Raw genomic sequence first — 26,052 nt, forward strand, 5'->3', positions numbered from 1 at the left:
CCCAAAGAGAAGTACACCCGAGATATTTCAGAGATTTATTCTCGTTGATTCTTAGTACTAGCATCAGTAATGGTCCACTTGCAACGTCAGCCAGACCCAACAGAATAGGGGATTGGGAAAGAGAAACACTGGCCCTCCCCATGGAAGAAGACGGAGAGTCCCAGTGCAACCAGCACACCACACCAGGATCCCCGCACCCGTAACGCAGAGTAACAGCAGCAGGACACTCTTCACAACAGCTCCCTGAGTGGTACACACTCAGAATCTGCCTTAGACCTCCTGTTGTGTGTTCGCTTTATCATTCATGTTTACTATTGCTAAATGTCTGTGCCAATAGTCCACCGTCAATCTGATTCCTCTTTTGACTGCTTTACAGACAGGTGATGAAAGCATCTCCTCACAGCCTGCTTCCAAACTGCAATTATTTTATGTTCCTGGATCAGGCTTACTCCCTGTCACAGGATTTCAAGGAAGCCTTGAATTTCCTTCCTGAGAAGGGTATAAAGCTACATTTTCAGTGTTGAAGTTTCTCGGGTACAAACATTAAGAGCTGTAGACAGCTCCCACTCCAGTCATCACCAACAGAGAACCTAGTTACCATTTAAATGTTGGAATCCCATGATACTCAAATTGATGAAGAAAAAAAAATGAATAAATAAGTCCCCAGGCTGCAGAGATATTCAATTAGAATTAGATTAATACATCTCAATTTGCGTTCTCAATTTCATTTCATGAATTTTTCAATTAAAATGACCCATTCCATATACTTCTTTTAACAAAAAAAGATATCAGTATAAACATTTTCAGCTAGAAGTTTATAAAAATTAGTTTTCAATTTCCCAGGGAACTGTCTGATTGCAGTTTGAATAGAGCATTCCAAGTCCCTTTTCCTGTGGGTTAGATACAAAATCCTTTTTACTGCTTTAATTGCCGATTTAGACTTCCATTATGTACAAAATACAAATTTGTAATATGTTTTTCTTCTTGGCGTCTGATTACAACTTTTAATAGAGAGGCGTTATCTCAGGGACAGTCTGGGTCCTTACTGGACATTCTTGGCCTCCACTGCTCATGGCCTCCCATTACCACCTCTCCCCCAGCCTCCTCACCCACTCAGAGTAAGAGACCCTCCCCTGTGCCGTGTCAGTCCTTGGAGTGTTCAGGGCACCTGGCTGCAGATAAAACCCTTTTCCATGATCCTCAAGACATTTCATTTCCTGTCACTGAACACCCACATTCCTTTTTCTGAAGTGTTTTTTAGTTCTTTGTATCTGGAAGCCATATCCTTAAACCTGAAAACTCCCTGGTCTATCCATTTCCTCAGGTCACAGTCTCTCCCCATGACCTCCTAATTACCAACCTTTACGTGAATTCCCTGCTCCTAGAGGACCTTGGACTGACTGTTCTTTCTAGATTTAGCATCACCACAGCCAAGGTCAGAAATTTTCTTTATCTGTCTTCAAATATTCTTCCATGTAAATCCTATTCCTTTACAGATACCCTAAAAAACCTCAGTCATTATTAGCACAAAGTTACCCGGACAAGATTCCAGCAATATTGAACCCGAGGACTCCATTTTCTCAAGTGGCTTATCTGTTATTTTTAAGTCTCTTCTCTGGAATAGCCAGAACTTCTGATCCTGATGAGATACACAAGTTCGTGACATCTCCCAGCCGAGTGTAGCCAAGGTCCCCATGGAGAATGCGGTACTTACTTTGATGACTCCAGATACCAAATGCTTCAGATATTCTATAGTAACATGCTTAGCTTCTCTGAACATGCTCGCTATCTTTCCCAGTAAGCCCTGGATATCTTTTGAGATAAATAACTCCATGCCAGGACAAATTCCATTCTAAGGACGCTTTCCAGTCTCAGCAGCCCTCCTCACACAGACCCACAGACTGCAGCTCAGGATAGATTTTTGGGATCTCCATCTCCTCCATCCTCCTCCCTCAGTGCAGACATATACTCACTCACTCCCTCTCTCCACCCCCCTCTCTTTTTCTGTTACGAGTTTTGAAGATATATCAAAAAAATGAAAAAAGGAAGGGGTTCTGACATACATTTAAATCAGGCGAGATACTGGTTCCTTCCTCCTCCACCATATTTTCTGTTAGATAGAGGGTGTGAATTATCTTTTAATTTATGCAAAATTCAGCTTGTGGAGGAGCCTAAGAGTCTGATTCTTGAAGATAATTGAATGCACATCTGTGCAGTAAGAATTAGGGGAGGTTGCTGGTAATCTGATTTACAAGAGGAATTGATATTCCCATTTCCCAAGAATGTTTGACTAACAGCATTTGTAATGGTCAGGTAAAACCTTCCAGAAGGAAAGGGAAAGGTGCTGTGCCTCCACCCATCACAATCTTAGCCCAGATCCAGCCTGGGCAAGGAAGTACCTCTAGTATTTGGGAAAATCTATAGTAATATGACTTTTTTTACTTAATGCTTTTCCATATTGGCCAGTTCATAAGCCATATTCGTGTATAACAGTTATGTGTAACATACAAAGGTAAACTACAGTAATTTATATAATATATATATTTCATTACAAATATATTTTGATAAATCAATTTCAAATTTAATTGTGAGTCCTTTAAACCGTTACTGTATTTAGTATTAAACTGAGTTATGTTTTCTCTAATGGCATTGGAGCAAGTGAATCTTTCTGTATGTGTGCCTCTTGAATTGTCACCTGTTCCGTGAGTTCCTGCTCCAGGCTCAGAAAGAAGTGGGCATAAAAAGCCCTCTGATGTGAGTACCCAGACTTTGTAAGAGAAGGTCAGCTGCGTCACAGCTCAGACTGCTTTCGGCCGGTACTGTTTCAGTGGGCTCAGAGCTGAAGCTTACCTGGGATTATGCCTTTTCTCCCTGTCATTGTGTAGTCATCTCTTCCTGAGACAGGGAAAAGCCAGGGAGTCAGTGGCAGTACTAAATCAGCTCCGGGAAACGAGACTCCTTCCTACCCCAGCCACCTGCAAAATAAATGAGTGCTGTCTCCGAGTGTGTCATCAGAGAGGATTCTATTACTGGGGAGAATGGAAGAGATCTTTTCTGTGTAAGAGAATGTGGAACAATGTGCTGTTTGCTGTTTAATAATTTGTGTCCTCCCCTTTCAGGTTCCTTTCAGTGCTACCATGTCCCCGGTTCGCTTGCATTCCTCCAATCCCAACCTTTGTGCAGATATTGAATTTCAGACTCCCCCTAGCCACCTCACCGACCCTCTGGAAAGTTCAACAGATTATACAAAGCTTCAGGAAGAATTTTGTCTAATTGCACAAAAAGGTAACAACCAATGTGACGTGCCTTTCAGAGAAGCTCTCTTCTTTGATGGAAAAGTTGCCATGTATTTTCTTATCCGTGTCTGGGCGGTCATGGTAGAAAAATTAAATGATTTATACACTTGTTGGAGCTCTATAGACAAAATGAAGCAGGATGTGATGCTTGCCTCCTGGGAGAACATATATCATAGGGTTACAGTTCAGACTGAATAAAGAAAGTATCATTGAATGGAGAGAAAAGGCAGAAAGAAAGGGTTATTCTAGGCAGGCTGGCAGACACTATTACTCAGCATGTTTTTCATCATTTAATACATACTTGCACGTTAGCCTTTGCACGGGGAAAAAAAAAGAAGAAATAGATTCTGTTTGAGTCTTTTTTTAAATTGAACAGCACTCACTGATTGTAGCTACAGTTGGTGGGTCAGGAGTTCAGGCTGGCTTTGCTAAGCAGTTCTGTGCCACGTGACCTTGGCTGGGCTCCCTCAGTGTTACTCAGCTGGAGGCTGGGCTGAATGGTTTAAGGTGGCTTCATCCAGGTGCCCCGCACTTTGGTTGGAGGCTGAGAGGCTGCACACAACTGTCTCTCTCCCTCTCCACCGCATCTCAGGGCTCCAAAAGAACAGAGCGGATTGGAATGGAAGTGACCAGCCTTGTCCAAGGCCAGCTCTGGAACTGGAGCAGTGTCCCTTCCACTGCACTCCACTGGGCAGAGCTTCATAGGCTAGTCCAGATTTGAGGGGAGGGGAAGTCCACCCCACTGTGGAGTCTCTTTTTTGATAGGAAATTTCAATAAGGCATGTTGCATATGTTTAACTGCTGTCATCAGCCACAGAGAGTAAAGTGTAATAAATAAGCGGGCTCGTGGAGTGTAGATGGACTAGGCAGTCTTGTCTGTGTTGACCAAGAAAAGCTCAGCTCCTGAATTAACTCCCTCCCCTCACTGCTACAGCGTTCTCCACCTTTAATTCAGCCACTGAAATTTGTCTTTTGCTTTTGATGGTACCTTCTCAGGCACTGTCTTGTAAAATATGTAATCTCTTAGAGAAAGATATACCTTATGTTACTTTCAGTCACTGGCACCTTATGATGAATTAATCACATTTGTTTCCTCTGGGGCTGCTGGTAATAGGTTATAAGATATTTTTGAAAATGTGTGTTAAATGAAACATCTCAAGTATCCCCCATAATACTGAAGAGCCCAGTGGCTCAGGAAAAGAAGGGGCATGCTGTGGGCATCTCCGGGAATGCTGAAGTCAACAAAAAATTTATACTCTCAAACCATCAGCAAAGATGTACTGTCAGGTATTTCTTTAATTCCACAACCCTGAAACAGTTAAGCAAAATCATCTCCCCCTCCCCGCCCCTTTTCTTTCCTGTGGATTTCTCAGCTGAGATTCTGTACGGCCAGCTCTCTTTCTACTGCTATTTTACTCCTTACACATTTTTATTACATTTCTTAGCTGGATGCTAGTCATGTCATTAGACTAGAGCAATGCTTTTCTGTTTATATAACAGCATAGATTTATGGCCAAGAAAGCCAGTAACTTTTACTTCTAATACGGGGTTATAGGAGCAGGTAGAATGAGACAACTGTGTGAATTAAATATAGCACAGCTTCTAAAGGAAGATGGATAAATTTGAAAGTAGCCCCAGGAAAGCTTTGTATATTTGGTTGCAATCCCGAGGCTTTCAGGAAATCCAAGTTTCAACAGAATTTTAAAGCCTCTGTTGAAACAACGTGTTTTCTTTTCCACTGTGCTAGAAAAAAAAGGGGGGCTTTTCTATGACTATTGAGTGAACTCTTTAGGAGGAATTATGGATTTTGAAATCAGTGAGAGTCCGCTTTTAGAGCTGCCAGTGGGGTTAATGTATTTCAGCTATCAAGTTATTACCATAAAATTGATGACAACTAGAATGTAGCACGTAAATCAATAGATGGTGAGTCCCTTGTGATCCTGCCATTTTTCCCCTTTAATTCAGGCCACTTTTTTGTGCTAAATTACTCCACTTCTTTTAAAAATAACCTTTCTCAAATAAGGAGATCTCTGTTTTAGAAGACTTGCATTTTATAGAAACTGCTATTGTAAAGATAGGAGTTGGAAATTTAACCTTTTTGTTTCAAAACTGAAGATTGCCTCAGATTTTACCAATGTACGTTGTTAGGTATGCAGAAATGGGGGGGGGTTATTGTTGCTTTTATTTTGTTTTATTTTACTTCCAGCTTTATTAAGCTATAATTTGATAGCTTAACATTTATAATTTAACATTGTGCACATTTGGGGTATACATGTCAAGTTGATAGACTTATATATTGCAAAATAATTACCACCATAACGATAGCAATACCTCCATTATGTCACAGAATTACCATTTCATTTTCTGGTGAGAACATATAAGATCTACTCTCTTAGCAACTTTCAAGTATATAATGCAGTATGATTAACTGTAACCAACATACATACATTAGATCCCCAGAACTTATTCATCTTATAACTAGAAGTTTGTACTCTCTTTGAAAGCACTTCTGATATCAAGATGTTCTTGGCTGAGAAAGTAATCCAAGTGCTGTTCTTAAGACCAAATCATTTCCTATCCCAAAGAGAACTAGTCAGCACTTATCAATCAGCTGACTGATTTATATTGGCAGGAGTCATAAAATGATCTTTTTTGAATGCACACTTTAGGGAAATAATTTTTAGATAGTTCTAAATGATCTGCATGAGGCTTCATTGTACACAGAACTGCTCACGTATTATCATTAAACATGGCAGAATAAAACTTGTTTCCTTTTCCTTCTAGAAATTATAGATTAGTTTCTAAATATTGAGATTTAAAATTGATATATTATATGCTGCCTCCAGGTCTTTGTTGGCCAGTCTGGTGTGAAATGCTAAAACTTTCATCCTGATTAGTTACCATTACCATATTTGTGTTGTGTATAAATATTCTATAGACTCCATTTTAAGGCTGACTTTTAATTAGACTGTAACATAACCTTTCCGGAAAATATCCATGCATGAATTAAAGTGCTGAGAAGTTTATAATTTTACATATTCTTTCTAGATCTGTTTAATCTCTGTTTCTCACTTTTCTCCCCGATCCAGTGCATTCTCTTTTGAAGTCTGCATTTAATAGCATAGCTATAGAGAAGGAGAAGCTTAAGCAGATGGTTTCTGAGCAGGATCACAACAAAGGCCACAGCACACAGATGGCACGGCTCCGACAGTCACTGTCTCAGGTAAATGAGAGTGTTTTGTTTCACTCTCATGGCACATTCCTAACCCTAGAGCCAAAGATAGGTGCGGAGGCAGGCCATCCCCAGGAAAGCACATTTGTATGAAATTCTCCCAAGACAGTGCAATGTCAATATTCAGTTTTATTTCTTTTCCTCCAAAAAATATCAAGGTAAGAGCAAAAATCAACCAAACTTGCTTGCACACATAACTGCTGTTTTGCCCAATTGAATACTTTTAATCCTCTCTATGGTTATTATGAATCCCTGGTTTTAGAAAAAGAATCACGCATTTATACATGACTGATATCCACATCTAAACTATGTTCCAAAATATGTTCGACCCAATGTTAAATAGACCAAATCTACCAGATCTTCCACATTTACTATTTTTTCCAACTTACAGTACATTTTAATCTGTTGAAAAGTACTGATTACCATTACCTACTTATTCTTTTCTGATTTGCACTGTTAGGATTTTCTTCCTGTATAAATTATGCCTCCTGAAGCTAGACTCTTTTATGTTTCAATATATATATAACACTATAATATATATTATTCAATCTATATTGCATTGATCTTGTTGATACTAATCGAATCCCTGTGTATTTCAAGGTTGAAATTTCTGTTCAAAAGCCTTGAAAACTGCAGTTATGCTTCTGACACTGAGCACTTCCTCTGAATTAGTGTCTTCATTTAGTCTATAAATGCACCTTTAAAAATTCCTTTGAGAATTCTATGTTGTTATTGATTTTGTGTGAGAACTCAGTGTTTATATAAAATATTGTTCACTTCCTGGTGCCTTGGATCAGAGCGAAGGAGCAAGCAAATCCTGGGTAAGTGGTTTTCCATGTGGGTCAGCTCCTGCTTGAATAGTTTTTCCCTCAGTCCCTACCAGTTAGACTTAAACTGTTTCACCATGTTTTATGTACCTGAACTGTCAGCTTATTTCCAATGTTAAGTTTCCTGTTATTGAATGTTGTTACCTGAGCCCACTTTCTGCTGTTCACTGTCACACCCTGTCAGCTGAGGTGCATCTGCTGCTTCCAGTGCAAAACGAAGGGGCACGAGAGCCTGAGCGTTCGAAGCAGCGTCTGTCGTGCCAGTCCGCAGACAAGCCCACTTTGCTGGTTTGCCCTGGACTATATTCTCAAGTCACCTATCTGTTGAACACTTAGTGCATGTTCATCGGTCTTCTGAATCATGATCTGAAAGGCTCATGAATCAGAAAGATCAACATAATGGTTCATGAACATGTATCTATCACCTTGTAAACGTGTAAAATACACTCTCATCCCCCTACATGTTGTAGTATTTTCCTCAGATGTGTTAAATGACTGAAGGCTTAGTGATAAAAGATAAGCTTGTACTAAGAAAAATAGGAAAATGTGCTTGATTCTTGCTTGCTTGCTTTTACTTGCTTGTTGGTAAAACAGAGAATGATAAAACAAGATCTAGGTTTGGGAGATCAGGTGAGATTAGAAATGATGATGAAGAGAAATTTTAGGCAGTTATTCATCCATTTAGTCATTGTTTTCATTCAACTCCTGTACGTTCGGTCCAGTGCAAGATGTAGAACATCCAGGTAAAAGTAGCCCTGGCCATGTTCTGAGTAGCTCGTGATCTGACTTGTGAGATGAGCAGTGTTTACTCAGGAGGCAATTAAGTGGACCACACTGTAGTCCATTCCAAGCAGCACATGGGTGGTTTAGATTTGTTCAGAGACATGAGAGATCCCTGAGCTGTGAGCAGAGCCAGAGATCAGCCTTTGTGGTAGAATCGGTCCTTGACAAACCTGAGTAGACAGCAGTAGTTCACAAGGAAGATGCTGATACCAACATGATAAAAGTAAAATAAAGCAAAATTACAGCAACTTTGGATGCTTTGGGTTAAATGTTCTCTTCTCTTGTCTAAATGTATTTATTTGCATTTAGAATTAGAGTCTCTGGGGGAGGGTGTAGCTCAGTGGTAGAGTGCATGCATAGCATGCATGAGGTCCTAGGTTCACTCCCCAGTACCTCCATTAAAACAAATAATAAATAAAAGTAGAGCCTCAGTAGGTTTTTCTTGTTTTTTTTTGGGGGGGGGGTTGTTACATTTAGTTGTTTGTTTTGTTTTTTTTTAACTCAAAAATATGAAAATAATTTAGGACTATAAGGATAGTTATACCCTACCTACTAGAGAATTTAGTGCTTCCAGTTCTGTCTTATCATAGCCTTTAGGCCATGTTCACATCTCTGTGTCTGTACACACCTTCCCATTGGGCAGATTGTATCCTCCTGAGCTTGAGGGCTTTGGAGAGAGGCCTTGGCTAGAGAGAAAGATGTGGATACCCCAGTATATCAGTGAATTTATAGATGTTGATGCATTGTGTTTTCAATCAGAATAAAAGAGGTCAATGATGCTGTCATAGAGAACATTAGTATTTAAAGGACAAGCTAAAAAAAAGGGGTGAGGGGATCTTTTGATGGAAGCCCAGGGCAAATAGTCGACAAATTTAGGTAGCAATGACCGTTGAGATCAAAGGTAAAGAGTTCTGATAATCTCAAGAAAGAAAAGGTTAACAGGATCTGACTTAGCAGCAAATGATATATGGGTTGAAAGTCAGCCTTGGGATTTGGCGGTCATCTCAGTATGTTTGTATCATGAAGGGAAGGAACTAGCAGATAAGGAGACTAAGATGGGAAACAATTAACCGATGGAGCCATGCTGGTTGGTCAACTCTTATCATTTTCATTTTAAATATAGCACTTAGGATTGAACAAGCTATGAAATAGCTTGCGTACATTGAGAGGGTTGTTCTGAGTATGTTTTTATAATAAAATAACTTCACATTTAATGTGCTTTTAGGTAAGACATCTTTGATCCCTATTCAAGTGTCATCAGTTAAACCCCAGGTATTTTTTTAATGAACATTTGCCAAGCCATGTCTCCCCTAGGAAAAGGAAAGAGAGAGAGAGAGACTGTGTTTAAATAACTTCTTAGATTAGTCTAACATTTTTAAAGCTTATTTTTTATTTGACGTAAGTCCTATTCGTTATATGTCTAATGATTAAAATGCTGCTTTTCAATAAAGCTTTTAAATATATCAACTTGGCAAATTCCATCATCCTTTAGAAGGCACATAACATAATAAAATATATAAAATTACCATTCTTCACTACCTGTGCAGCATGAATTGTTACCTGCCTTGCACATCTAATAATTTGCAAGGCTGAACAGTATAATGAATTCCTCTTCTACAGTATATTTCATCACTGATCTATATGTACACAAAGACATACATAATTCTATTATTTTACCCCATAAACGTTAAAAGTAAACTTTTACACCTGAGAGGCAGCATAGATGTTGGATTTGAACCTATGGGGCAAGGTATTTTGATGTGGCATCTATCCCTTTATAAGTGACTTTGTTTCACAAGCAGCTGTAGTACCCTGAACACCAGAATCAAATAGTATACATAGTAAGACTAAGGTAAACTCAGCACCCTAGATAAAAGGTTCAACTTAACCTGTGTCTGTCTTCAGTACGTTACCCTTTGTCACTGTTACTAGTTTGATTTCTGGCCTCATAGTTTGTACACAGCTTGTGCTAAATGCAGTGGGAATTGGGCCCGTACAAACATGAGCAGCAGTAATTCTTGTACTCCATCTAGAATTACTGTACTTCATTAAATCAATATGGCATCAGTTGTTAAATGTACCATCATTCTGTGCATTGCAAAGAAAGAATAAGCTCCTGTCAGTTAAGCTGACACAGTGCTTCAGAGGTGTTAATATGGGGGGAATGGTGCAGCTTAGAATCAGTGAAATGTGGTATGTGTGGGAATGTAAGCAAAAAATTGGCTCAAGGCACAGAGCAGCATAGTTAAAATTCCAGTCATAGTATTTGCCATTCTTCCTGTCTGTAACATTTTACACATCCAAAATAAATATTCTGGGCTGAGATACAAGTTCTAAGTGTATTTATTTATTCCTAAATTTTACCGTGCCCTAAGACTTGGCCAAATTTTTTGTGTATGAAAATATTCTTCATAGAATTATTTACATCTTTTTTTTTTTAAGCTATCCAGTAACTTTAAATTGATGTCATCTTGGACATAATTTGACAATATTTATTAAAAGCCTTTGAAAGATTTTATCCTTTGACTCTTTGGTCCGTGGCTGATACGTGTAATCTAAGGGAGTAATGCTGAAGGTAGAAAACCAATATGCATGTAAACGTTCATGGCAGCATTATTTATTCTAATAAGAATCAGTAACAGCATAAATGCCCAATATCAGAAAATAATCACTTATCTGCAATTATTAAAATCATATTTGTGAACAGTTTACAACATAAAATAAATATCTGTGTACAAAGAATAAGTGACAGACACAGGATGTAACGTATGTTCCCATTAAATAATGTGGAAAATGCACAAGAAAAAAAAAAAGCTAAAAAGAAATATACCAAGCTACCAAAAGTTGGTGGATTGGGTAGTAAGGTATGAATTTTTAAAAATATTTTTCTACTTTTGCATTTTCCAAATATGCTACAGTAGTATTTAGTTTGAAATCAGAAACAAGGTGATTTTTAAGAGATACCCAGGATTTGGTTCTTGTTAGCTCTAGTTTTGACAGTTTTCATACTCATTTTCTCACTCCTCCTGAACTGGTTTTGCTTTTATCAAAAAGGTTTAAGCCTTCTGATGATTCCGTCTTGCCATACGTTTCCTATCCCTCTCCAGCCATCAGGTTTCCATGTTTCCTTCCAGCACCCACAGTTCCATTCAGTAAAATGAATAGGTGAAGCCAGTGTCTCACTCAGTCTAAAGTAAATTCTCACCCATTGTCTGCCAGAGTAAATGAATGGTAGTCAATAACAAAGAAAGTAAGGGTTTGAGCAATTAAATCAGGCTAGGACTTCAAAATAGCAACTTCTTTTATAGCTTGGTCAGGAATGACGTGTTTTTTCGGATATATTACACCTGAATGTCTATGAGGGAGACGAGGTTGGGGAACGGAGCATGCTCTGTGGAGTTTGTAGTGCAGTCTGAGCTCACTCATGGAAGCCAAGTAGTGAGACTTCCTAAAGAATCCAGGCCCGGTCCTGAGCCCCAGGGCGCTTCCTGTCTGCTAGGCCTTGGCCCCACGTGCCACTGATAGAGCAGCCTTATGACTTACACATGTCCATGGCTTTTCTTGCTCCTGGGCTGGCGCGAGTGGCTGGTGCTGGGCCTCCTTTTCCTTGCTTTTCCACTGCTCGTGCTCTTCGGGTGCGTTCCATATCTTGCTTCTGCACTTGTCTGGGCTCTTCTATGTTAATTGTCACTAATAGCGTCATTTCACTGAAAATACCCGTATTCCTCAGCATCCCAAGGATGTTTCTATAATATCGTACAGAGAAAATAGTAGCACTTCAGAGAGGGGAGGAACAAACGTGGTCCTGAGCACTCCCGAGGGCGCTACGCTGCAAAGTTCCTGGTACCTGGTTGTAGCCACCTTCAGACACAGTCTGTGTGACTGAGGCAAAATTAGGAGCCCCTGGCATGACGCACAGAAATGGGCTGCTGCATGCTCCGCCTCTGCTTACACTTTCGACCCTCCGGGTTGCCAGGGTTGGAATAGTACTTACTGCCACGCTTTAAGGTGCTATGTAACGTTTTTCTACCACTGCATATATATTATCAATACAACATTCCTTTAGTTTTCAGCTCATTTCCTATTGATGTTGTCAGCTAGAGGCTACCTTACCCGGCTTCACACACACCTGTAGGGAGGATCACATTTAATGAATATTGGACGAGATGAAAGCTTAAATGAGAATTTAACTTTCCTAACTACCCAGAGCAAACTTCTACAAGTTCTCTCATAAATGACAAACCTGGGTTTAAAATGCCCACCCTATGGGAAACCATTACTTATCCTTGCCCTTGAGTTTTCGTGGGGTTGTTTTGTTAGCTCTGTTCCAGTGGCAACAGAAGGTATAGTCACTTTGGTGGAATCCTTTGTTGAGATTTGTGTGAAACCCTGAGGTCAAGACTGTGAGTCTGCAATTAAAACCATCAAACAACCTACAATAAAGCCTCCTGCTTCCAAGACAACAAATTATCTGGTTCCAGTTATTTCAATAACTAAGACAACTTGCAGTGGACTTGTGGACAGAGAAATAATGAAGGAACAAATAAGCATATGCAAAGTAGTCACAAAGGACAGGAGTGATGCAGTATTTTCCCCCAAATTTCAAGCATTTGAGATTTTACTTCTTAAGAAAAATGATTCTGAGCACTTTTGCTGAATATAAAGTTATCAGGAATCACATGGCTTATTTATTAAAAAAGTAGAAAAGTGGTCACTTTTTTCCTAACTAAAACATCCCTGTTTTCTCAGAGAACTGGACACATATTTCCTCCTATCTGCAAATGTAATGACTGCAGGATCTGTGTTTAATCCATCAATATTTGACAGCCCGCAAGACCAAATGTTCTACTTTACACCTCTTTTACTAACTGGTTCTAAAGACTTTAAGCAAAAGGCAAAAGCTTTGAGAGAACAGTTTTCTCTTTAAGAAGCAAGGGCTGGGTTGAAGGGAGAGAGGAGAGGCCCTTCTATGCTCTGTGCTCAAGGACTATGCACTGCTCAATGCAAGTGTGAAGTTTAGCCACTTCGTAACTTATCCTAGGTGCAGAGTTATAGTTATATGATATGATATTTGTCTGTGTATTGGATTACTGTATTCATTGAGTCCTTAAGAAGAAAAGAAGCATTCTCATTGCCTGGGGCAGAGGCCCTCTTCAGTAAGGCCCGACATTTAACTTCCACTCTGAAACATTCGCTTCCATCTTCTCATTGCTGATTTTAATGGGAAGGAAAGGAGCTGTCCAGCTTTTCACTGGGCTTTGTCCTCACAAAGGTCTTTTACTTGAGACTTGATATAATCCAGTTAACTACCAGTTATCTGTCTTATGGAAGAGGTTCCCATTCACTAAAGTGATGCATGTACCTCTGTCTACAGAGCCCCTGTAGGGATTCCATGCTTAAGTAAAGCTGTTCTCACCACACGCACTGAACTGGGGTGTAGCAGGTGGTGTTTTACTGATGCTGGCTTGGGATGTGTTAAAAGTCGTAGGAGACAGATATCTTAGAGTCAGTTTCCTTGCCATGATGTGTTCTTTGTTATGCTTGTCGATGTCCACACTGTTCAATGAAGACACCTTTGGTCTACACTTGAGTTAATTCTGTTACACTGTCATAGGAATTAATTATGTGCTCCTGGAAAATGAAACTACAACTATTTCCTTTCACCAGAATAAAATACAACTCTATAAAATATAAAGTCAGTCCACTATTTATTCCATTTCCAAATAATTTTTAAGATAACTATCTGGCTTTGAAACAACTCCCAAACTTTAGAAACTGGAACCAAAAAAATTTGAAAGAATCAAAAGTTTTTATACTCGTGTGCAAAATGTGATATATATGTGGTGGTAGACTGGGCTCAGGTGTAATGGGCCTGACTCTAAAGGAGAGAAAATTCCATGAATCATTTTTATGAAATTCATGAACTCTTTCAACCCACTAACCTAAGTACTACTTAGACTGCCAGTCTTACATTGCAAAAAATGAATACCTTATTTCTGAGCCATTTATTTCCTTCTTACGAGTAGGATCTGGCCTATGATGGCTCCAAAAGTTACAACTAAGAACATCATACACTTTGTTGTCTAAAGTGTACATGTGTGCTTGTTCTGTTTTATACTTGCTTAATAATTTGAAATTACATGTGCGGTTCTTGTTATTTTAAGGCACTCAACCAGAATGCTGAACTAAGGAGTCGATTGAACAGAATACATTCAGAATCTATTATTTGTGATCAGGTTGTCAGTGTAAATATTATTCCTAGCCCTGATGAGGTAAGACACATTTTTAATAGATGTAGAGTACTTATTTTATAGCATCTAAATCTACTGCATATTTTAATTAATTTTTATACAGTTTTTCCACTGCTGCTAAGATTCCCTGCGTAAATATTTGTGTTGCTGACAGTTCGGTGTTCTTTGGAGTGAAAGATGTACATGAGCTTGACGTTATTTATTCTTGGTGATTAGTTGTCTATTTTTATTTATTCCTGGATTCATCTGATGCCGCTGAACACATATTCCAGCTTGTGAATTTTCTGTCTCGGTCTTCATTTGAAATGTTCGTTATCATCAGTGACTCGTGATATGTGAAACAAACACTTTTAGCTGAGAAGGTGTTTAATAAAAGTTTTCTTGAGGTTTGTTTTAAAAGTCCTATCTAAGAAGAGACGTCACCTGACCTTGCTAAGATAATACTAATAGTGCTGCTACGACTGATGCTGCCGCTAATTATTAATACTGAACACATGTCAAGTGAATGCTTCCTGTGTGCTTGGCATTGTGCTAACCCACTTTACCTGTGTTATCTCATCTGACATTCCCAATGATTCTCTGAGATAAGGGCTATTATTATAACATTTTTCAAAGAATTTTTGGAGAAATGGTAAGAGGGTGAGAGAACATTCAGTATTTGGGCTAAACTTGAATGTGTAATTCTGTTTATAACCCTTTATAAAATTATCATTTTTAGCCATGAGAATTTATACTTTTCAGTAGTAATACCTGGGGAGAGTTTTAACTAATACTAAGGCCATATTTACACCAAAAACATACATTTTTTTAGAGATGTTCAGGGGGGCAAAGGTTCTGCCATCTAACTGCTCAGGAAATGCCATCCCCACACAGCTCTTCTTTGATGTAAGTTGCCCACCTTACCCCCAGGGACCTCCAGGGGTCCCATATCTCTGATGGCACTTGCTGCCCACTCAACTGCCTCGAATCTAGAAGTATTTCTAAAACTTTGTCATTCAAAAAGTAGTCAACAGTCTCGGTTTGAATCTTCTTTTCAACCTGAAATGTGTACTAAGATATATAAATTATAGTTCTCTTACATACTTTTCTGACTGAAATTTGTATAGCTTCTTTGAAAACAATATTTATCACTTACTGAATAAAAATACAGTTTGAAATAAGATTCAGTACTCTAGTCATATGTTTCATTGGCTGAAATTCATGATCAAATTGGAAAATGACTTTTATGTATTCTGTATCAAAAATTAGTGTTGCAGATTGTTTTCTTAGCCTGTATGTAGTGGTTTCTACAAATATTTCTTGAGGTGTAGTGTACTGGTTAGAATATGTTTAGTAATGACAGACCTAAGCACTTGAGAATGAACTTGTCTCCATAGTCAATTCAGCTTATTGATAGGGGCTCAAGCTTTTAAATTCCACTTGATATCAATTGAGCAGAAATTTAAAATGAACTCACTTTTCAACTGTACCTTTTGGATTCTTTAGGCATATTGGAAGGAAACATATCAGTGGTCGTTACTCAGTTGCAAGTGAAAATTACTTGTGGTCACCACTCTTTTAACAAATGGTGTGAATTTATTTAGAAATCCAACTAGTACATCGTGGTCTGATTTGAACAAATAGCTATTCTTATGGGGAGAAATGCTTTTTTTTAATTTAAGTATAGTTGATTTACAATGTTGTGTTAGTTTCTGGTGTACAGCATAGTGATTCAGTTATACATGTATATATTCTTTTACATTATAGATACTACAAGCTATTGAATATAGTTCCCTGTGCAATGCAGTAGGACCTTGTTACACCATATACTTTTCTTTTCTGTAGGCTGGTGAGCAAATCCATGTCAGTCTCCCGCTGTCACAGCAAGTAGCCAATGAGAGCCGCCTCTCCATGTCAGAGTCAGTCTCTGAGTTCTTCGATGCCCAAGAGGTGCTCCTCTCTGCAAGCTCGTCAGAGAATGAGGTAAAGTTCTTTGATGCATCAACCCTAACTGCTTCTGACCATAAGTTTGGGTTAAAGAAGGTAAGACTATGGAACTTGTTTTAACAGCATAGTAAGATGTCCAAATAGTAGCAAAGCCAAAAGCATATTGAGAAGCCAGGCTGTATTGGTTCACATTTACTGAGCCCTTAACACTCTGGGTACCAACCCAGTACTCTTAAATTTTATGAATAAAAAGAAAGAATCAAGTATTTATTCTGACTTCCCTGTACAGTTTATATTTAATGTTAAATAAATAATTGATAAGAGTTCTTTATAGAAGGAAACTAGCTAATAAACATAGAAAGAGTGAGAGAATAAGGAAATTACCATTCATATTTGTGCATACACATACATACACACACACACACACACACACACACACACACACACACACACACCCCTTTGTCAGAGACATGAAATTGAGCTTAGAAGACTAATGTCTTTCACATGTCTAGTTGGGTAATTGTGGTTTGGGGAGATTACCATTGGCTGCCATAAAAGCTTATTGGATTGCTTTCCATGCTAATAAATCTTGGCAAGGTCTTGGAAACAAAAATCTCTTCCTTAGTCAGGTTATAGAAATTCTTTTACTGAAATTTAGTCAAGTACACTTTGAATTTTTTTTGGCATAGGGGAAGCAGCCAAAACTCTTCCCCACACAATTGTTTAGGAGTTTTGTCATTTGAGATTGCAAATCTGTACTGCATTTTTACAAAAAGGAGATGAAAGAATTGCTAAATGTTATTTCCATATGCATGGAAAGTAGATTGGAAGGAAACAGCCTGACAATTAGTAGTAGTTGTTTTTTGGATGTTGGAAATTATGAGTGATTTTAGAAACAAAAGTAAGTAAAAAATAGAAAGAAATAATGAACACATGTAACTTTTATAATAGAGAAAAGGTACAATAGAATTCTTGTATCAGGTACTGAATTTGTTACCACACCCAGCTGGGCACTTGCCTCTCAGATTCCAAGTCATAAATTAACAGATTCACAGAGACTCACATTCACAAGCTAGTTTAAATTATTCATAATAGTAATTGATGTTATCAGATGGACAAAATAATCATTGCTTGCTGATTATGTCTCTTTCCCTGTAGTCAAATCTGCCTGGGAAGCCTGATTCTAGTCAGGCAGTTGTTTGGTGAGCAGGGAAGAAACAGGAGCAGAAGTGAGCTGAGTGATTTTAAAGCTGGGAGGGCCAGGATGTAATAGCTCCAAACTTTAGTCTCCATTACAGGGATTCTCTGCCACACAAATGGGAAATTTGTGTTGTGAGCTAGTCTCCACACCCCCAGGGAGCACCGTGCTGGAGACATGCTGCCTACCAGCATTTTCTTTTCTGACTCTCCCTTTTCTGGGCTCCCATAGCTGACAAGTTCTTTGTCCTTGTTCAGTCAGACAAACTTGACTGGACATTATCTGGGCTTGACCCATCATCTGATGACTGTAGCGTATCTCTCTGAGAGCAACCGAATTTCCCTATTTCTGTTCTTGGGGGCACATCTGACCCGGTGCCCAGTTGCCACTTGCACCAGCCACAGGCACTACTGAAATGAGGACGGTGTGAAGCAGGTTATTGCACAAGTCCAAGCAAGGTGGTGGTGCTGCCCCTGGGGCAAGAGTGAATGAATCCAGGGGCAGAGGGAGGGGCAAGGTAGTAGAGGACAGAGGCACATGGAGATAATACATTCACTTTAAGAGGCTGTGAGTTTAACAGGCCTCTCAGTGGTGCTACCTGGCAGCCATTTGGGTATTCAGTCTGCAGCTCAAGGAGAAAGCAGGTCTGGGGACAGAGCAGGGGTCAGCTCAGGATCCACTTACCAGCTGCCCGTGAGACATTGCCACCTGGGTGCTCCACAGAACTTCTAATTCAGCATGTCCAAATGAATCCATCAACAACCCCCTCCCAAGCACACACAATTGCTTAGTAACATTGAGAACATTGAGGTGCCTGTCACTTGGGTTTATCTCCTGGTCCAGCCTCTTCAAATACTTAAGACCGAGTGTAATGATAAAGGGAGAAGATCTAAGTAAAAAGAGTCATTTTATAAAAACCTGTAAGATACAGTCACAAGGAACGGATGTGTAATTTAGTTCTTTCCAGTGTGTAAGAAAGTAAGAAAGTCATTCTCTGTGCTTCAGAATGGGACATGGGGTGTCTTTAGCAAACTGATAACTCCAGGAAGCACTCTGGTGGCCTCTGGAAGGCTCCAGAACAGAGGTTGCAAGAGGCTGCAGCTGAGAGCAGAGCTCAGATTACAAATCTTCGTATGACAGCTAAGGAGTTTAGATTGTTTTCCTAAGGACACTGGGGTATAGGGACATGATCAGATTTGCATTTTGGAAAGATTGATCAGGCTGCCCAATGGAAAATGGATTCGAGGGGGCAAGAAAGGAGGCAGGAAGACTCATTACGGAGATTGATGGGGTAATTTAGGCGGGGCCCTGATGGAGGGTTGAATTGGAGGAGCAGCAGTGAAGCTATAGGAAAATGTATGTAATTGAGAGTATTTAGGTGACAGAAATTTCAGAACCTGATGAGTAAATCAATGTGGGGAATGAGTGCTAAAAGGCAGAGGAGTGAAGGAAAATACTGAGGAATCTTGGCTATTTGATGTGAACACTTGGGCAGAAAAGTGCTTAGTTAAGCAAGATGACAAGTCTAGGTAAGTTTCTGTTTTTTCCCTTGTTTCCTACTGCTCACACGTATGACAATATAGATCTTACTCAGGGCCCGCTGTCATCGTAAAATTCTTTTATATTCTACACAGACGTGGATATTGGACCATTTCTATCGTATATTAGTTTGGGCAAGATTAAAAGTTAAAGATGAATAGACTGTAGCTTCTAAATGTTTATGTAATAAACATGCCCTGCAACATGAATTTGGTTGGGGCAGGCTTTTGTCTCCTCTAATATAATTGGATATGATTAGCTTTTTTCAGAGAAATCACACACAAGAGTTTGATTTACTTTTTATTTCTATCAAAAATGTGACTTTCATGATCCTGATGGTTTAAACCTTCCACTTCATAGCAGTCAGTGGGAACTGGAGGCCAGCTGCAGTGGGAAAATACAAATCAGAAAAAGACTTCATTCTCAGTTTGCCATCTTTATAGACTTGCTCAGGGTACAAAAGCAAAACTACCATTATTCATTTATGCATAAAATCATTCTGTCTATAATACTGTCTCCCTAAATACATGAACTCTTCTTAACTAATTTTGAAAACATCAGCAATAAATCCAGAAACCTTAAAGGAAAGGCTGATTGTTTTTATTACATATAAATTTAAAATTTTTATATGCCTCCCCAAAAACAGCATAAACAACCTTAAGAAATAAATTGCAAACTAGAAAAGAATGAAGTTTATATGACAAACTGAAAAATGTGTGAAAGACAACAATTTCAGTAAAGATAAAATTCAAACTTTAAAAAGAGATCTTTTATGTCTGTTAGATGGATCCTAATATGGATTGAGGATGTATAGTGTCTAAGCAGATGTGAGAGATGCATGCTCTCATGCACTGCTGGTAAGAACAACTTAAATCAATACAATCTGTCAGGAGAGCAGTTTGGCAACACACAGCTAAAGCCTAAAAGTGACTCATCTGACCCAGCAGTTTCACTTCTGGGAATAAGTCTTAATGAAATTGCCAAACAGATTTACAGAAATATATTTACAAAGATGTTCATCCAAACATTGTCTATAAATAATAAAAAATTGGAAGCCACATGAGTGCTGGTTAAATTCCTTGGGTTATAACTATCTCATGAAATATGTTGCCATTCCAAGTAAAGACAAAGAGCTATATTTATGAGAATGGAAATATACTCAGAACACAATGAATTAGCATGTCAACCAATCCCCCTTTTCAGTATCTAAAGACAGGTGTATCTATCTGCAGAGGCATTTTGAAATTGAGGGTAATACTCACCAAATGTTAAAAGTGATTTCTTTTAGGTGATAGGATGGATGATTTTCATATCATTTGTTTACCCTCATGTAATTTCTGATTTTTTACAATAAGAATGTTTTGTTTTTATGTTCAGAAACAATATAGCACATTTCCATTTTGAAGAAAGTAAATAAGTATCAACAACTTTCTTGCCTCTAGGAGAAACACTGGTTTTCCCATTCCTCTGAGTGGCTTTATGTTACTTCTTCTGTTTTCTTATCTGTTCTAAGTCCCCTTAGTACATATGTTGCCCCTTCATTTTATTCTTATGTGAACTTTGGTTTCATTTTAGTTCCATGTTTTTCTCATGGAGAGAGTGGCTTAATTCTTGATTTCTCTGTGTCCTGAAATCTCTCCCTGCTACCCCAAATCATCTGCCAAATTTTGTCTGTTAATACTTCAAACATGGCTCTCAAATGCAGCTTTACCCCCTTGATCCTTACTGTGGCCGTCTCAGTGTAATCGGTCAGTATTTCTTACCTGGATCTATGTGGTATCCTATTATCTAAAAAAGCTGCCTAGGATCTGCCTGAGAACTAAATATGACTGTGCCATTCCCTTGCATTTCATAACTCAGAGGTTTATGTGTGAACCCTTTATGTTCACATGAAAAGCCCTTCAGGTCGGACCTCTTCTCGTTCACCCTACCCTGTTATAGCCACTCAACTTCTTAGCGCTCCTAGAATAAATGTTTCCCTTGCGGTCCTTGCCTTTTTGCAGACCCCTTCCTCTTGTGCTTCTCCTCTTTCTAACAACTGGCAACTCCTGCATCCTCCAACACCCAGTTCAAGTACTGCTTCCTCCAGGCAGCCTCTCCTGATTCCTTTAGGGGGATTCACAGGGCTTCCTTTTTTGCACATTCTTACTGCGTTGAACTGAAACACTTCTGGTTATGTCCTGGCCTCCCCCAGTCTCACAGCTCAACTAAGACAGGAAGCTACTTACAGAAAAGGCTGCTCTCTGGCAGTCCTGTATTCTGGCTCACAGAAGACTCTCAGTTGCTCATTGCATGTATCCCAAATACATTTCATACTGTGACCTCTGCTTCTCATTTGGGCAATATCCTGTTGTTTTTAATTGTTTGCTTTCTCTGAACTTTCAAGAGTGAACAAGAATTCTGATCCTCTCCCTGTTCTTCCCTTCCTCAGGCTTCCGATGATGAGTCCTACATCAGTGATGTGAGTGATAACATATCTGAAGACAACACCAGTGTTGCAGACAACATTTCTCGGCAAAGTATGCATCCTTTGAGCTTCCAGGTTGTTCTATCTCCATGCCAAGCTACACCGCTGATGACTCAAGGAACATTTTGACCCCCTCACTAACTGTTCCTTTTGCAGCTGATTGTTGAATGAATTTTGTCTTTGTATAATCTGTTGAGGCAAATGGTTGAAAATTTTGTTAGGTAAATGGTTAAATGAAAACGTTTAATTCTTGCCCAAACCAAAATTTTGAGTCTTTCGTATTAAATATATTTAATTTTTAAAAATTTGACTGTCTTTTCTCAAATAATACTTAAGTATATTTAATGCCTTGTTTAAACAGCTATACACTGAAGTTTTGTGCATTTAATGAGCAACCTTGTATTGAAATAACTCCATTCACTCTTGAGAGAGTATAATGAAGGCTTAAAAAATGTATCACAATCAGAATTATTTGAAAGGGTTTTTTCCCTCCCAGATTTTGGGAAATCAGAAAAGCAAAATACCTGTCACTGTGATTCTTATCTTTCTCCCTCTCCCAGTCTTGAACGGGGAGCTTACAGGAGGAGCCTTCCGAAACGGACGTCGGACATGCCTGCCCGCGCCCTGTCCTGACACCAGTAACATTAACCTGTGGAATATCTTGAGGAACAACATTGGTAAAGACCTGTCTAAAGTCTCCATGCCTGTGGAGCTAAACGAGCCACTCAATACTCTGCAGCATCTCTGCGAGGAAATGGAATACAGTGAGCTTCTGGACAAGGCTTCGGAAACGGACAATCCCTACGAGCGCATGGTAGTAAATAACAGAGCAGCACCCTTTGGGGATGTGCCAACCCTAGACCTGGGCTGAGGCAGAATTCGTTGTGATGGCATGTTTGGTTGCTACCTAATACTCTCACTGCAGAGGGAAGAGAGGAATCCGTTTGCACAAACCAGGCAGGGCCAAAAAGTTCCAGATACCTCGACTGAGAGATACATACTTTGTGATTGATTCTTGGTTCCAAGTGTTTCTGAAGTTAGAAAGTAAAGGTCTCACGCTCCTTGCTGGTTTAAGACATGCCGAGCCTTGTTTCATCAGCTCTTCCTGAATGCCAGGAGAGTGCATTGTTCAGGGACTTACATCTGAGGAGGTAACCTCCTGTTTGTTCTACTCCATGTGGTGCTAAAACTGTCCAAATGGCATAACCTACACTCTGGCTTTCAGAACCTTTGAACTCTGATACTCAGGAAATTGGGCAGGCAGATGACTGAGGAATATTTGGCCTCAGTTGCCTGTTGGTTCCCAAGCAAGGAGTTTAACCTCATTTCCACTTATTTGTTTATCCCCACGAGTGTATGAAGAGTCTGTGCAAATTAAAGAAAACGCAAATGCCATCAAAGCAGCGCCCAATGATAGGGGTGTATAAAGTCTTGGGGAACAGGGGACAAACAGACCTGGAAGTAGTCTCTCCTATATTATTTTCCTTTCTTAAATGTTTTAACAGGTTCTTATTGCTGCATTTGCAGTTTCAGGATATTGCTCCACCTATTTCAGAGCAGGAAGTAAGCCATTCAACCCTGTCCTTGGGGAGACTTACGAATGCATTAGAGAGGACAAAGGATTCCGATTTTTCTCAGAACAGGTGAGTCCCACTGGACTCAGTGAAGTTTCTGTGTAGAAACTGTAGGAGGGCTGTTTGATGATACAAAGAGCTTTTTGATAAACATCTGACTGAGGTGGGTTATAATACTAGTTAATAGAAAATTCACTTAGCTTATCTATATAATTGCCCCCTCTAAATGTGTTTAAGTGTGAAGTGTCTTAAAAGATAAAGATTCAGTAGTTTACTTGTACATTTTGAGACTAATTCATTAATAAAGATGGATGAGTTGAGTAGTTTTATTTGAGGGTAGCCAATATATGTTGTAAAAAATTATCATTTACGGAAGTTTTAACACTGATGTCATTGCCTTTTTCGTTTTTAACTATTAGGTTAGCCATCATCCACCCATTTCTGCCTGTCACTGTGAATCCAAGAATTTTGTGTTTTGGCAAGGTTTGTATTTCAATTATAACTTCAAAATCCAATTGATGAGCCTATACAAAAGTTTCTAGTTTCCAAAGGTGACTCAGTACTCAGTTCAGATTTCTACTTTTAGAACTCAGAGAATATTGGTAATTGGTGTGGAGTTCAGTTTGAGAAACTGGATTTCCTGATTTGAATAGAAACCATGTCATCTAGGAGATGGGATTATTTATTTAGAAAGCAAAGCCCTGTGGGACAGCAATACCCATTGTTCACTTAGAATGTTGCAAACTCACCTAGAATAAAAAGTTTCAAAACCCCTCTAGAAAAATTTACCATGAAGTGTGAATAGTTCCTTCACATTTGGAAGGGTGCTTTACTGGTCACAAAATGACTCTTCTCAATGCACTTCCTCAACCTAAAAACACACAAAATGATAGAGCACTGTGACTATACTTTATTGCAGAATAAGAAAGTAAACCATTTCTTGTGGATAACAAAGATTCAGAAATTTTGTGGAGTTAGCACTAAGCTCCCTTAGTTTTATCAAAATGAGATCAAGCAGTTATTACAAATGCACAGATATACCTGAGTGTCCACAAGTAAAACATAAACCCATCACGTGAGATAAAGTGCTGGGCCCTGGGTGGTATCTTAACAACTAGCACAGGAACATGTACCTTAAATTAATCCTACTTTCTCATAAATCTTAACCTATCTGTATTTACAGGGTTTTTTTTGTTTTGTTTAGTTTTTTACTGTTTTCCCAAATCATGCAGCTCTTCAAATACATGTGTATATAAATCAATGGTACTGCAATCTGCAATTATTTTTACTATACACCATATATATGTATATACATATACATACAAAGTATTTCCACCATTTAGTTAAAACTTAACATTTGTGTAGATATTAAAGCACAGTAGAGTCTATGTATGTGTATATATGAATGTGCACACACACATTATTCGAAGCCTTTCCTAATTTTATGTGTTGAAAACACATACAGAGCATGTATTATGGAGAAACATAGATTTTTTTGGTTCACAGTTAATCTTTTCACTTCGGGCCATCCTCAGGCACTTGTCATATTAAAACAATATAGAACCAATTGTGATTTCAAAAGTTCTTTGTCAAATGCAAGGTATAATATAAAATCACATTTCTAGAGTAAAATGACTAGATATACAATATGTATTTCTTGTCCTCTGCCTTATGTCGTTTAGATATCAGATGGAAAAACAAGTTCTGGGGGAAGTCGATGGAAATCCTGCCAGTTGGAACCCTGAATGTCATGCTTCCAAAGTAGGTTGCTCTCATCTTCCTTTTGGTCTCTTATCTGCTTTTCTACGTCAGAAATGTGTATTTGAAAGTCTAGAAGGTGCCAGGGAGCAATTTATCTGTATGATCAATGCTTCTGTTAACTTCCTCAAAGTTTTGAGAATGGACCCGCACAAAAGCAAATGAGAACTTCAGCATATGTATCAAAGATTCCTTTTATTTCTTCACATCCTCCATTCATCAGTCAACACCTGCCTGTCCTGGTCACCATGTTAGTTTGGATTTTATGTGAAAGTTTCTCTTTTTAGCCATTTCTTTTCTATATATTTATAATTTCACTCTTGAGTTCATCTTAGACCCAGCTAGTATTTTTAATATCTAAGTTATTTTATTGAGGAAGCAGTGGAATCCTCTCAGGGTTGTTGTCCAGAGGATATTGCCTATACATATTAAAATTAAGTGATGTTTTCATTGAGGCCAAAGGCTTGATTGCTTTTCCTTTTTTTCCTTCATTTGGTTGATTTTGTTCTGTTTTGGTTTTGTCAATCTGAATGACAGAATTCGCTGGTAGATTGGATATAGAGGAAGGTAGGGAGAGGGAGGAATTCCCAGGACCACAAAATAAACTTTCAATATTTACAAACTCATGAGAAAGAGAGTTTGCCCAGGTATATACAGTACCTACAGCATACCATTCATAAATTTTTTAGAAACTCAGAAGCATTTTATTTTGAAATAGCATTTTGTTTGTACATATACATAATGTGCAAGTTTAAAGGCGATTTGAAACTGTCGTCTCATTCCTTGGCAGAAACTCTGTAATCCTACACACTTTGCATTAGATTTATGCCGTCTATGCTCATTGATCTTTTCTCAATTTCTCACGTATTTGTCTTCAACTCACAGCTTGAAACAATGTCCTCAGAGTAGTCTTTCCTAACCTCTTGCCCTACTGTGCCTCTGTGCCTCTCTCTTCCCAGGAACCTTCCTTGATGGCCCATTGTTTGCAGGGTAAATCCAGACTCACTGATGTGCATTCAGGGCCTTCCCTGATCCACCCCATCCCACTCTCCAGCCTTGCCTCCCACCACGCCCACTCACCTGTAGCATGCCACACGTGGGTCCCCAGATGTGTCATGCTCTTTTGGCCTCTGTGGCTTTGTCTCTGCTTTTCCCAGCCTGTAGTACCTTCCTATCCAACCTTCAAGCTTAGCCCAAACCC

General features: G+C 38.9%; 1 protein-coding gene across 8 annotated transcripts in view; it reads left to right on the forward strand.

The window, feature by feature from the left end:
* Window positions 1–26,052, forward strand: part of OSBPL6 (oxysterol binding protein like 6) — a 184,833-nt gene that overhangs the window by 152,070 nt on the left and 6,711 nt on the right. For 3 of the 8 annotated variants that reach the window (XM_031451722.2, XM_031451724.2, XM_031451727.2), the window contains 10 exons: window positions 3,120–3,285; window positions 6,386–6,519; window positions 7,326–7,349; window positions 14,303–14,410; window positions 16,214–16,351; window positions 21,484–21,571; window positions 22,080–22,333; window positions 23,025–23,162; window positions 23,513–23,576; window positions 24,776–24,854. In XM_031451722.2, coding sequence (XP_031307582.1) covers window positions 3,120–3,285; window positions 6,386–6,519; window positions 7,326–7,349; window positions 14,303–14,410; window positions 16,214–16,351; window positions 21,484–21,571; window positions 22,080–22,333; window positions 23,025–23,162; window positions 23,513–23,576; window positions 24,776–24,854 — 1,193 coding nt within the window. The remainder of the gene's footprint in view (window positions 1–3,119; window positions 3,286–6,385; window positions 6,520–7,325; window positions 7,350–14,302; window positions 14,411–16,213; window positions 16,352–21,483; window positions 21,572–22,079; window positions 22,334–23,024; window positions 23,163–23,512; window positions 23,577–24,775; window positions 24,855–26,052) is intronic. The other 5 variants (XM_031451723.2, XM_031451725.2, XM_031451728.2 and 2 more) reach the window with 2 other exon arrangements.

The sequence above is a fragment of the Camelus dromedarius genome, chromosome 4, assembly GCF_036321535.1.
Source record: "Camelus dromedarius isolate mCamDro1 chromosome 4, mCamDro1.pat, whole genome shotgun sequence".
NCBI classification, from domain to species: domain Eukaryota; kingdom Metazoa; phylum Chordata; class Mammalia; order Artiodactyla; family Camelidae; genus Camelus; species Camelus dromedarius.